The following is a 14,751-nucleotide window of genomic DNA, read 5'->3' on the forward strand; positions in this document are numbered from 1 at the left end:
ACTTATCTTTCTTATCATTGATTGTACTTATATTATGTTACTTATCCTTCTTATCATCGATTGTACTTATCTTACATATCCTTATCATTGATTGTACTTATCTTATGTTACTTATCTTTCTTATCATTGATTGTACTTATATTATGTTACTTATCCTTCTTATCATTGATTGTACTTATCTTACTTATCATTGATTGCACTTATGTTACTTATCCGTCTTATCAATGATTGTACTTAGATTTTGTTACTCATCTTAGTGACTGCACATATCTTATGTTACTTATTTTACTGAGCTTACTTATCTAATAATACTTATCTTTTCTTACATTACTTATTTTATCTTGCTGATTGTACTTATCTTTTGTATCATATAGATTTTACTTATCTTTCCTACTGATCTTGCTAGTCTTTCTTACCTATCCAACAGATCTTACGCACTTTTCTTGTGTTAAACTTACCTTACTTACTGTTGGGACAACTACGAATGACATTTTGAAAAAAGCTTAAGTCACCTTAACTGTAGGACAAGATGAACCCAGACTTGTTATGTGTAAACACACACAGACAGTGGATTTACGCACCCTTTGTAGCAAATGTAATCATTGGCGGCCTCGTTACTTATTGCACACATTTCCTACAGTAATGATCAAACTCTTGAGTTAATCACAAACTCTGAAATTGACACCAAGTTCCTCAAGTTTGACTTGAGAAAGTTGAATATTTAATGGACCACAATGGAAACAAGCCTTTTGGCTTTTTGTGCCATTCATTTGCCTTTTTTAAAGCATTACATGGATTCAATTCTTTAAGATGTCAATAAACTTGTCAATCAATCCAAGTCCAGTGTATACATAAAGACGCAAACTAGTCAACAAGCTTTCTCACTGGTGTTGCTTGTAAAAAAAAATAGTTTCCAGAACGATGAGTAATATATAAACAAAGAAAACTAAAAAGATTAAAAAAACATGAAAAAAATATAGGACATAAAGGACAAAACATACATAAAAAATGCACGGAGTAGATGCAACGAGCTGCCATTACTACATACGGTTAACAAAAGTAAAACTACGAAAAACCCAAAATTTATGCTATGCTATCTGAACAAAACATCCACGTTAGCTTTGTATGGAATAACAAGAGGTGTCAAAAATAAGTTAATTCATGCGATCAATCTAAAAATATATTGCATTGCTCATGTACGAACACACATTAACTACGCAATTTATTTTGACTGAACATGCTCCTTTACCTTCTAACCTATTGTAACATTAAAATTGCCCTGGTGTCCAAATGTATAGTTTTAGGTTACGGTAATTGAAATTATACAGGCAAGTGATAAAAGTAGTAATACTTGTGGTTAATCCAAATTCAAAAGTGTGATTAATACTTTTTATTTTAAATAATCATTTGACAGCACTACTACTAACATACACTATACTGCCAAAAGTATTTGGCCACCTGCCTTGACTCACATATGAACTTGAAGTGCCATCCCATTCCCAACCCATAGGGTTCAATATGATGTGGGTCCACCTTTAGCAACTACTGCAGCTCCAACTCTTCAGGGAAGGCTGTCCACAAGGTTGTGGAGTGTGTTTATAGGAATTTTCAACCATTATTCCAAAAGCGTATCGGTGAGGTCACACTCTGATGTTGGTGGTGAAAGCCTGGCTCTCAGTCTCCGTTCTAATTCATCCCAAACGTGTTCTATCGGGTTCAGGTCAGGACTCTGTGCAGGCCAGTCAAGTTCATCCACACCAGACTCTGTCATCCATGTCTTTATGGACTTTGCTTTGCGCACTAGTGCACAGTCATGTTGGAAGAAGAAGGGGCCCGCTCCAAACTGTTCCCACAAAGTTGGGAGCATGGAATTGTCCAAAAATGTTTTGGTATCCTGGAGCATTCAAAGTTGCTGCTTTATTGTATTCATTGTGTGAATTTATCTTTCCTGTGTTTTAGCACTGGATGGCAGTCATGTCGCATAGTACACGGGCACAGGAAGGTTTGGAAGATGTGGTCTAAGGAAGTGATTCTCTAACTTAATTAACATACTTTTATTTTATTTTATTATACTTAAATACAGTGTTAATGTTCAAACTGTGTGTAATGTTACAGTGGCCAAAATATAAAATATACTTGTTAAATAAAACCTCTGTTGACAAAATATTAGAATGATAAATGACACAATATCATACTTGCCAACCTTGAGACCTCCAATTTCGGGGGTGGGGCGGGGGCGTGGTTAAGAGGGGAGGAGTATATTTACAGCTAGAATTCACCAAGTCAAGTATTTCATATATATATATATATATATATATATATATCTACATCCTGAAAATATGCAAACAAAACTGTGTTTGGATAATTGATACTTCAAACTTGCATAAATAAATCTTAAGGAATATAACATAACTTGGCTTCTGAGAGCTTCAAAATGTAATGAATAAAATGCTAAAGTTGTTGATAAACAAGCAATTATTTTAATAATTAAATATGGTCATTTTAAATGAATTATTATGATCATTTAAAAGGAATTATTTCAAATATGTTTATTTTAATGTATAATTCTATGGCTGGATGTAATAAGGAGTCAGAAAAAATACAAATAAAAATACAATTAATTATGTTTTTAGCAAAATATAGTAAAAAATGTATTTAGTTTGTTTTTTTAATTATTAATAAATATATTTATATTTAGTTAAGATAAACATAATAATACAATTTATCTCTAGTCTGGATGACTTAGTTCTTGTCACCCTGTTGTCCTCCCGTCTCTTCCCCAAAGATGACTCCATGAGCTGGGCAAACGCCTGGAGATGCCCTACGTCAACAACAGGGTCGGCGGCCCGTCGGTGCGCAGCTCGTACATCGCCGCCCTCTACTTCACCCTCGGCAGCCTAAACAGCGTCGGCTTTGGCAACGTGTGCTCCAACACGGACGCCGAGAAGATCTTCTCCATCTGCACCATGCTCATCGGCGGTATGCCGGACGCCTCGTATGGAATAACGTGATTGGGCAAGCACGCTGTTTATATCGTGGGAAAGCGGACGTGAAAAAAGGCTGTCTTCACTCAGGTCCGCATGGAGCTGGAGGGGTCGTGGCCTCCAGCTCCGGCTGAAAATCGGGAGATTTTCGGGAGAATATTTGTCCCGGGAGGTTTTCGGGAGAGGCGCTGAATTTCGGGAGTCTCCCGGAAAATTCGGGAGGGTTGGCAAGTATGCAATATGTTACTACTGCCTGTGTCAGCAGACTAATTACTACTAAAAGACAAGTTGTCTTTTATGTTCACTATTTTATTTAAGGACTTAAAGGTCTACTGAAAGCCACTACTACCGACCACGCAGTCTGATAGTTTATATATCAATGATGAAATCTTAACATTGCAACACATGCCAATACGGCCGGGTTAGATTAGTAAAGTGCAATTTTAAATTTCCCCGCGAAATATCCTGCTGAAAACGTCTCGGTATGATGACGCCTGCGCGTGACGTCACGGATTGTAGCGGACATTTTGGGACAGCATTGTGGCCAGCTATTAAGTCGTCTGTTTTCATCGCAAAATTCCACAGTATTCTGGACATCTGTGTTGGTGAATCTTTTGCAATTTGTTTAATGAACAATGGAGATAGCAAAGAAGAAAGCTGTAGGTGGGAAGCGGTGTATTAGCGGCCGGCTGCAGCAACACTAACACGTAGCTGGTGTTTCATTGTTTACATTCCCGAAAGATGACAGTCAAGCTTTACCATTGGCCTGTGGAGAACTGGGACAACAGAGACTCTTACCAGGAGGACTTTGAGTTGGATACGCAGACACGGTACTGTGAGTATGCAGCTGCGGCTTCCAAACATTTGATCGCTTGCCCGTACGTGCGTGCCGCTATGTGCATGTCACGTACGTAACTTTGGGGAAATATATGTGCTGTATGAACTTTGGGGAGGTGAACGGTACTTTGGGCTGTGGGATTGAGTGTGTTGTGCGGGTGTTTGAGTTGTATTGGCGGGTTATATGGACGGGAGGGGGGAGGTGTTTGTTATGCGGGATTAATTTGTGGCATATTAAATATAAGCCTGGTTGTGTTGTGGCTAATAGAGTATATATATGTATTGTGTTTATTTACTGTTTTAGTCATTCCCAGCTGAATATCAGGTCCCACCCGCCTCTCACAGCATCTTCCCTATCTGAATCGCTTCCACTGCCCTCTAGTCCTTCACTCTCACTTTCTTCATCCACGAATCTTTCATCCTCGCTCAAATTAATGGGGAAATCGTCACTTTCTCGGTCCGAATCGTTCTCGCTGCTGGTGGCCATGATTGGAAACAATGTGCAGATGTGAGGAGCTCCACAACCGGTGACGTCACGCGCATATCGTCTGCTACTTCCGGTACAGGCAAGGCTTTTTTTTTAATCAGAGACCAAAAGTTGCGAACTTTATCGTCGTTCTCTACTAAATCCTTTCAGCAAAAATATGGCAATATCGCGAAATGATCAAGTATGACACATAGAATGGATCTGCTATCCCCGTTTAAATTTTAAAAATCACTTTCAGTAGGCCTTTAAAATAAAGCCAATAATGCCATTTTTTGTGGTCCCCTTTATTTAGAAAAGTACCGAAATAATTTTAGTATTATATTATTATAGTATTATAACATATTGGTATGGTTCCAGCTAGGGATGTCCGATAATGGCTTTTTGCCGATACCCGATATTGTCCAACTCTTTAATTACCGATACCGATATCAACCGATATATGCAGTCGTGGAATTAACACATTATTATGCCTAATTTGGACAACCAGGTATGGTGAAGATAAGGTACTTTTTAAAAAAATTAGTAAAATAAGATAAAAAAATTAAAAACATTTTCTTGAATAAAAAAGAAAGTACAACAATATAAAAACAGTTACATAGAAACTAGTAATGAATGAAAATGAGTAAAATTAACTGTTAAAGGTTAGTACTATTAGTGGACCAGCAGCATGCACAATCGTGTGTGCTTACGGACTGTATCCCTTGCAGACTGTATTGATATATATTGATATATAATGTAGGAACCAGAATATTAATAACAGAAAGAAACAACCCTTTTGTGTGAATGAGTGTAAATGGGGGAGTGAGGTTTTTTGGGTTGGTGCACTAATTGTAAGTGTATCTTGTGTTTTTTATGTTGATTTAATTTAAAAAAAAAAAAAAAAACGATAATAAAAAAAACCGATACCGATAATTTCCGATATTACATTTTAACGCATATATCGGCCGATAATATGGACAGGCCGATATTATTGGACATCTCTAGTTCCAGCACTAGTAAGAAGAAGTAGTCTAAGGGGTCCTCACCTCAGAGTTCCATTCTCTCCTTTATCCAGGCTGGTGAAGCGGCTGTACAGACGAGTGATCTGACTGTGGGAGACTGCAGGGAGGACATTTCAATGAAACATGACACGCTTTATGATGCCAGTACAAAACCAACAGAACAATACTGGAAGCCATAAAATGTGTTCCTAATCAATTTCCTTGTAAGGATGCAACTTCAGGAAATAGCAACATTCCCGAAAGCAAACTAGCATGGTGGCTAGCTAGCCCACTGAGGTTGATGTTTATCAATGATAGAAGTAAACACACAACTCACAGCCGGTCTCCTTCTTGATTTCTTCAATCTCCTCTTCCCTGAGTAACGTGGACGCTCTGGAGCCCATATTCAATGAACTAGCAGTTTTGGGTACTTTCAAGTCTCGAATTTGGCAAAACTAGCGAAGTGGCTAACTGTAGCAGCAAAGCTACACGCGCCGAGTGAGTTTTTAAGACGACTACCGCGTACTTTACCGATTATATTACTTAATTACTTAGTAACTAGTTTGTTTAGCTTAAACGTCCGCAACACTGGCCAAAGTGTTGTCATCCAGCAGAAAGGCGACCTTTATCTTCCTGGTCTATCGAGTGGGCGGGGCTGTAAGGGTTACAACAAACATAGACATGTATTCAACAGCAACGTGCCTACGTGGCGGCCATCTTGGTGGGGGCAAAGTTCCCATATTAGAATAAATAGAACAGAATAGAAAGTACTTTATTGATCCCTGAGGGAAATTCAGCACCACAGTTCGCTCACAATAAACACTTAGTGTAGGAGCCTAATAGAGAGCCATACTTGAATCCATGTTTATTTTATTATTTTTGAGTGATTGATGTGTGTATATCATACTTGCCAACCTTGAGACCTCCAATATCGGGAGGTGGGGTGTAGGGTTTGGGGGGGGGGGGGGGCCCTTGGTCGGGGGTGTAGTGGGGGGGGGGGGCATGGTTGGGGGCGTGGTTATTTACAGCTAGAATTCACCAACTCGAGTATTTCATATATATTTCATATATATATATATATATATATATATATATATATATATATATATATATATATATATATATATATATATATATATATATATATATATATATATATATATATACATACACACTACCGTTCAAAAGTTTGGGGTCACATTGAAATGTCCTTATTTTTGAAGGAAAAGCACTGTACTTTTCAATGAAGATAGCTTTAAACTAGTCTTAACCTTAAAGAAATACACTCTATACATTGCTAATGTGGTAAATGACTATTCTAGCTGCAAATGTCTGGTTTTTGGTGCAATATCTACATAGGTGTATAGAGGCCCATTTCCAGAAACTATCACTCCAGTGTTCTAATGGTACAATGTGTTTGCTCATTGATGATTAGAAAACCCTTGTGCAATCATGTTCACACATCTGAAAACAGTTTAGCTCGTTACAGAAGCTACAAAACTGACCTTCCTTTGAGCAGATTGAGTTTCTGGAGCATCACATTTGTGGGGTCAATTAAACGCTCAAAATGGCCAGAAAAAGAGAACATTCATCTGAAACTCGACAGTCTATTCTTGTTCTTAGAAATGAAGGCTATTACACAAAATTGTTTGGGTGACCCCAAACTTTTGAACGGTAGTGTATATATATATTTATTTTATTTACATAGAAAAAATAAATAAATACTTGAGTTTCATTGTTCCAGTGGCTATCCATTAGATGGCAGTATTGTCCTGTTTAACTTCTCCGTTAATGATGAGTATATAATTTCGGCAAGCTGTTTATATTGTGGTAAAGCGGACGTGAGAACAGGCTGTCCCCACTCAGTCTCAGGTCCACATTGAGCTGGAGGGGGCGTGGCCTCCAGCTCCGGCTGAATACCGGGAGTTTGTCGGGAGAAAATCTCTGCCGGGCGCTGAATACCGGGATTCTCCCGCTAAAAACGGGAGGGTTGGCAAGTATGGTGTATGTCAGTGTGCACCCTTTGCAGGTGGTGAAAAGTTCCCACGCAGGCCTATAAGGGGCAGGAGCGCGCTGGGCGCGTGATTGGCAGTCGGGCACCGGCATACCGTCTTTGACCTCACCTGTCTGTAGACCTCGGCTTTATATAGGCTACTATTTATTTTGTTTCCCGAGTATTCTGTTCCTTGATTTTTGTAAATAAAATAATCTACAATCGCGCTGCTGGATCAGTTTGAATTACTGGATGGATAGCGGGAAAAGGAAGAATACGTGACAAGGAAGGCTGTGTATGGTGTGAGTCAGACAAGATGCCCGCACCCCAAGTGAAACAAACATTTGAACAAAAGGTGTTATAGAAACAATGACTTTCAGTGTTTTATGCCACTTCACTTAGGTATTATTTACATGTGAATAATATAAATACAGTCTATTATACAGAATTATTCACATGTAAATAATATAAATACAGTCTATTATACAGAATTATTCACATGTAAATAATATAAATACAGTCTATTATACAGAATTATTCACATGTGAATAACATAAATACAGTCTATTATACAGCATTATTCACATGTGAATAATATAAATACAGTCTATTATACAGCATTATTCACATGTGAATAATATAAATACAGTCTATTATACAGCATTATTCACATGCGAATAATATAAATACAGTCTATTATACAGCATTATTCACATGCGAATAATATAAATACAGTCTATTATACAGCATTATTCACATGTGAATAATATAAATACAGTCTATTATACAGCATTATTCACATGTGAATAATAAAAATACAGTCTATTAAACAGCATTATTCACATGTGAATAATATAAATACAGTCTATTATACAGCATTATTCACATGCGAATAATATAAATACAGTCTATTATACAGCATTATTCACATGTGAATAATATAAATACAGTCTATTATACAGCATTATTCACATGTGAATAATATAAATACAGTCTATTATACAGCATTATTCACATGCAAATAATAAAAATACAGTCTATTATACAGCTTTTATTCACATGCGAATAATATAAATACAGTCTATTATACAGCATTATTCACATGTGAATAATATAAATACAGTCTATTATACAGCATTATTCACATGTGAATAACATCAATACAGTCTATTATACAGCATTATTCACATGTGAATAATAAAAATACAGTCTATTATACAGCTTTTATTCACATGCGAATAATATAAATACAGTCTATTATACAGCATTATTCACATGTGAATAATATAAATACAGTCTATTATACAGCATTATTCACATGTGAATAATAAAAATACAGTCTATTATACAGCTTTTATTCACATGCGAATAATATAAATACAGTCTATTATACAGCATTATTCACATGTGAATAATATAAATACAGTCTATTATACAGCATTATTCACATGTGAATAGTATAAATACAGTCTATTATACAGCATTATTCACATGCGAATAATATAAATACAGTCTATTATACAGCATTATTCACATGTGAATAATATAAATACAGTCTATTATACAGCATTATTCACATGTGAATAATATAAATACAGTCTATTATACAGCATTATTCACATGTGAATAATATAAATAGTCTATTATACAGCATTATTCACATGCAAATAATATAAATACAGTCTATTATACAGCATTATTCACATGCAAATAATAAAAATACAGTATATTATAGAGCTTTTATTCACATGCGAATAATATAAATACAGTCTATTATACAGCATTATTCACATGTGAATAATATAAATACAGTCTATTATACAGCATTATTCACATGTGAATAATATAAATACAGTCTATTATACAGCTTTTATTCACATGCGAATAATATAAATATAGTCTATTATACAGCATTATTCACATGTGAATAATATAAATACAGTCTATGGTACAGCATTATTCACATGTGAATAATATAAATGCAGTCTCTTATACAGCATTATTCACAAGTGAATAATATAAATACAGTCTATTATACAGCATTATTCACATGTGAATAATATAAATACAGTCTATTATACAGCATTAGCTACATGTGAATAATATAAATACAGTCTATTATACAGCATTATTAACATGTGAATAATAAAAATACAGTATATTATACAGCTTTTATTCACATGCGAATAATATAAATACAGTCTATTATACAGCATTATTCACATGTGAATAATATAAATACAGTCTATGGTACAGCATTATTCACATGTGAATAATATAAATGCAGTCTATTATACAGCATTATTCACAAGTGAATAATATAAATACAGTCTATTATACAGCATTATTCACATGTGAATAATATAAATACAGTCTATTATACAGCATTAGCTACATGTGAATAATATAAATACAGTCTATTATAAAGCATTATTCACATGCGAATAATATAAATACAGTCTATTATACAGCATTATTCACATGTGAATAATATAAATACAGTCTATTTTACAGTATTATTCACATGTGAAAAATATAAATACAGTCAATTGTACAGCATTATTCACATGTGAATAATATAAATACAGTCTATTATACAGCATTATTCACATGCGAATAATAAAAATACAGTCTATTATACAGCATTATTCACATGTGAATAATATAAATACAGTCTATTATACAGCATTATTCACATGTGAATAATATAAATACAGTCTATTATACAGCATTATTCACATGTGAATAATATAAATACAGTCTATTATACATTTAAGTACAGTCAAAAAGGAACATATGCATTAAAGTCTGATGGCTGTCGGTATGTATAGAAAGGTTGTATAGAAAGCATAACTTTACGAATTTGTCAAGCAATTTCCCTGTTTACTTTTTTGTCAACGTGAAAACATTGAGTTTGAGTTTGACTGGACTCTCACCGGTCGCTCAGAGGGGGGGGGGGGGGGGGGGGTTGTCCCCACATCTGCGGTCCCAAGGTTTCTCATTGTATCCCATTGGGTTGAGTTTTTCCTTGCCCTGATGTGGGATCTGAGCCGAGGATGTCATTGTGGCTTGTGCAGCCCTTTGAGACACACGTGATTTAGGGCTATATAAATCAACTTTGATTGATTGATTGAGTTTGAGTTTATTTGGAACATGCATGCATACAACATGATACATCACAATTTCCAGTTTCTCTATTCAACATGTTCGAAAAGGAGTAGGAAGAAGCAGAGCTTATTTAATCCTACCCCTTTTCCTTTACATAGCAGTTGCTAAAACTTTTGTTCACTTCCTGTTCTCAATTTATTCACAATATACTCCATAAGTAATAACAATAAAAATAAATAAATAAATAATAATTGGTGAAGTAAGTTGTATTTCATATGGTGAGATAAGTAAGATTTTCTAGAAGATGAATGGATGGATGAGATAAATTCAGAATGTTTATCATGGTTCTTCTTCTTTGTGCTTTGTAAACACTTTACGTTTGAAGAGTTTCTTGAAGTGGATCATATTAGTACATTGTTTGATTTCTTTGCTTAATCCATTCCATCATTTAATTCCACATACTCATATACTGAAGGTCTTAAGTGTTGTACGTGCGTACACATTTTTTAAATGAAAATTTTTCTCTAAGATTATATTTCTCATACACATTGTTCATCCTTACTTATGAAAGGTTATTCCTAGTGTTCTTGTTTCAACGGTTTTAGTTTTAAATGTCCCTACCAGCTTAGCCACGGTGCAGACACGCAGGTCAAAGGCACACGTCCCATCTTATTATTATTATTTTAGTCTTCTGGCGGGTTGAAGCCATAACAAAGTACCAAGAAGACAAACAATGATAAACATTTTGAACTTATTGATAATCTTATCTATAGAATAGAATAGTTTTATTGTCATTATTACAGTGAACAGGTTCAAAGAACAACAAAATTGGAGCAGATCCCCTAAGGTGCATACACAATAATTTAGTAATATAAATAGTAAAAGAATATAAAAAAGAAGATATGTATCTATATATATGTATATATTCACACACATGCACGTATCCATACATATGCATATATATATACATATAACATTATTGCACATTATAGTACATGACCTGACCTGATCTATCTCACCATGACATACAACTTACTTAACAAATTATAATTTATTTATCTATTTATTTTTTTATGTTATTAGTTTTTTTTTATTGAGTATATTGTGAGCAAATTGAGAACAGGAAGTGAGCAAACGTGTTAGCTACTGCTATGTGATGGAAAAGGGGTAGGCTTCAATAAGCTTTGCTTCTTCCTACTCCTTTTCGAACATGTTGAAAAGAGACACTGGAAATTGTGATGTATCATCTTGTAATTGTATGCATGTTCCAAATAAACACAAACTATAAACTTAGAAGTCCCATCTACTTTATTCATATCTGTGGGCGGTATACGACAACGTAAGGTAGCGGGGTAAGTGCCTGATTAAAAATAATGAATCGGATAGAGCGCTACTTGCCTGATCAAAAATACTGTATAGTGTCGTTACTTTTAGTAGTCTACTGGTTTGTCACGGTTAGACATAATAATCATGTTTACAATAATATGAAAGAGATTTGAAATTGCGCACCTTTTGCTCCTAAGAAGACGACACAGCCCAGTGTCTGTAGTTGTAAAAGGCGCGCGCTTACTGAAAAGTCAAAGTATGAGGGGGCAATTTTGTTATGATTTTGTGGACAGAAAAAAAAAAAGTATAAAAAAACTAAAACATACTGTATATTTAAAGATAATTTGTCTCCAATTTTTTTTTTTTTGAATCAACATTTCAGCTGTTTCTTGCATTATGTTAGACATCGATGGCAGCGAACCTCGACTAGCCTGATAGCATGAAAACAAAACGTATGGCAGCAAATTGTCGCCGCAGTCACACGTCACTTCCTGTTGCACACCCCTCCAAAATAAAAGCGTACAATGTAACAAGTACAGGCGCAATCACATTATCACGTTCAACACATTCTTACAGCTGTTTTATTTTTAAACAATGTGTTGCGTGCGTTGTCTGTCTAATTGTAATAAATGCAGACGAGGCGTGTTGGCTGAGTTCTCAACGTTTACTCACACAGCGTACTCATAACCACATTCTCTCTCTGCCGGCATGGCGACATACAAGAACACTTCCCAGGGCTACCGCGCATGCTCGTCACTACTGTTGGATGCTGGGTAGTGTAGTTCATATAGTCCCTAGCTCATAACATCACATTGCGGGTCAACTATAAATACTAATTTATGGCATTTAATTTGGAATTGTTGAAACATAGTGTTGGTAAAATATATAAACTTTGTATAATAGTTTATGAACGAGACTTATTTTAGAAGAAAATATATCCAATTTTCTGATAAATCGAATAAGGACCAGCGGAGGGCAGCAATACACTTAAGATGGGTCTAGTCTGGAACACACAGAAGCTAATTCAAATAAAACCAGAATAAATGACAAATGACAAAAAGAACAGACTTTCTTTGAATCTCAGTAAAAGCAAAAATAATGCTATTTGGTAACAGCAGAAGAAAAAGCCAAATACAAATAGCGCGGAATTTGAAAGAGTAAAATAAACAACATTTTGGGTGTAATAATCAATGAGAAAATTAACTGCAAATCTCATATAAAAATATGCAACATAAAGTGGCAAGAAATAGGTCAATAATGAATAAATCTAAGTATGTTGAGGACCAAAAATCACTCCATATTCTCTTCTGCTCGCCAGTGTTACCATATCTGAGTTATTGTGCAGAAATATAGGGGTACTAAGTACAAAAAAAAAGGATGAGTTAGAACAGGGGTGTCAAACTCATTTTATATCGGGGGCCACATGGAGGAAAATCTACCCCCAAGTGGGCTGGACTGGTAAAATCACGGCACGATAACTTAAAAATAAAGACAACGTCAGATTGTTTTCTTTGTTTAAAAATAGAACAAGCACATTCTGAAAATGTACAAATCATGTTTTGTTTTTTTACACTTACATGTTGCGGTTAATAGTATTCTATCTTTATTCGTCGTTATTTTATACTTTAAATAAATTTTGAGATAATGTTCATCAGTCAACTCATTGGTGTTAATTTTCAATCTATCAAGATAAACAAATAATATCAAAATGAAATTACAGGATGTTATTTATGTGGTTTGATCATTTTCAACTGGTGCACTAACATGGGGTTTATTTGTTTTTTTACAAATGTAGCATCATCTACAAAGAATTGCTATTGCGACATCTAGTGGACACATTTAGAACAGCAGTTTTTTCATTCAAAAATTTCGGTTCATTTTTATACTTACCAAACTCATCCCGCGGGCCGGATAAAACCTGTTCGCGGGCCGCACGTTTGACACCCCTGAGTTAGAATAATACATAATGAGTGATACATACAGTGGTTACAAATATTGTCAGGTTCAAACACTGATGACATCTATTAAACAGACAAAGAAGCAAGGAATTAAACAGAGACAGAATTACATTTGGCTCAATTGAGGAGTAAACGTCTGGGCTGTACTCTTGTACAGTCTCCACCACGCTCTGACGAAAGATTGTACGCCTCCTCTTGGAGTTCAAATCCCAGCCGAGTCATACCAAAGACTATAAAAATGGGACCCATTACCTCCCTGCTTGGCACTCAGAAATCAAGGGTTGGAATTGGGGGTTAAATCACCAAAATGATTCCCGGGCGTGGCGCCGCTGCTGCCCACTGCTCCCCAAGGGGATGGGTCAAATGCAGAGGACAAATTTCACCACACCTAGTGTGTGTGTGACAATCATTGGTACTTTAACTTTAAGTTAACTTTAACTTTTATTTGGACTTTCCCTGATTACATGGCAACAGCTGTTTCTAAGGGCGGGGGGTCGTAAACAGCCATCACCTTTGATTACAAAACAGTTCAAAGAAAAGGTCGGTTCAAAGAAAAGGTTGTAAAACAGTTCAAAGAAGAGGTGCCTGGAGGGGAGCCAGGCCCTGCTTCCTCTCCTCTTTGTAGATCTCGGGTCAAGACAAAATCTTTCTGTGGATTACCAAAGAAACAGAACACCTTCATGTTGCTTCCCATCCTACACAGTGGAGTTTTACAAGCCTTCTTCTTGGTAGGATAAAAGACAGCTTTTCATGGCAACACAAAGTTTTGTGATAACTTGGATACAATTATTGTGACAAATAAATAGGAGGCAGCCATCACAGCTGACATTCTTCACACAAAAGTCAACATTTTTGGATAACAATAATAAATACATTTCATTAGGCATTGACTGCTTTTTGCTGCTCGGGCCCAAATGAAACTTTTTCAAAGCAGGTTACAGGTAAGAAAAGCTCTTTCAGGTTGCATGAAGATGGCTTTAAAATGTATTCTTAAAAAAATATAGATATTTTTATAAAAAGAAAAAAAAAATGGATTGATTTAGAAACGGAATGAATAAGTATTGCAATTCAGATGTGA

At 35.4% G+C, this 14,751-nt stretch overlaps 1 protein-coding gene across 1 annotated transcript in view; it reads right to left on the reverse strand.

The window, feature by feature from the left end:
* chp1 (calcineurin-like EF-hand protein 1) overlaps positions 1 to 5,942 on the reverse strand; it is a 15,221-nt gene extending 9,279 nt beyond the window's left edge. The window contains exons 1-2 of the mRNA XM_062041255.1: positions 5,626 to 5,942; positions 5,334 to 5,406 (exon numbers count right to left, since the gene is read on the reverse strand). Of these exons, the coding sequence (XP_061897239.1) occupies positions 5,334 to 5,406; positions 5,626 to 5,692 (140 nt within the window). The 5' untranslated portion in view covers positions 5,693 to 5,942. The remainder of the gene's footprint in view (positions 1 to 5,333; positions 5,407 to 5,625) is intronic.
* Positions 5,943 to 14,751: the final 8,809 nt, after the last annotated feature.

The sequence above is a fragment of the Entelurus aequoreus genome, linkage group LG03, assembly GCF_033978785.1.
Source record: "Entelurus aequoreus isolate RoL-2023_Sb linkage group LG03, RoL_Eaeq_v1.1, whole genome shotgun sequence".
Classification (NCBI taxonomy): Eukaryota; Metazoa; Chordata; class Actinopteri; order Syngnathiformes; family Syngnathidae; genus Entelurus; species Entelurus aequoreus.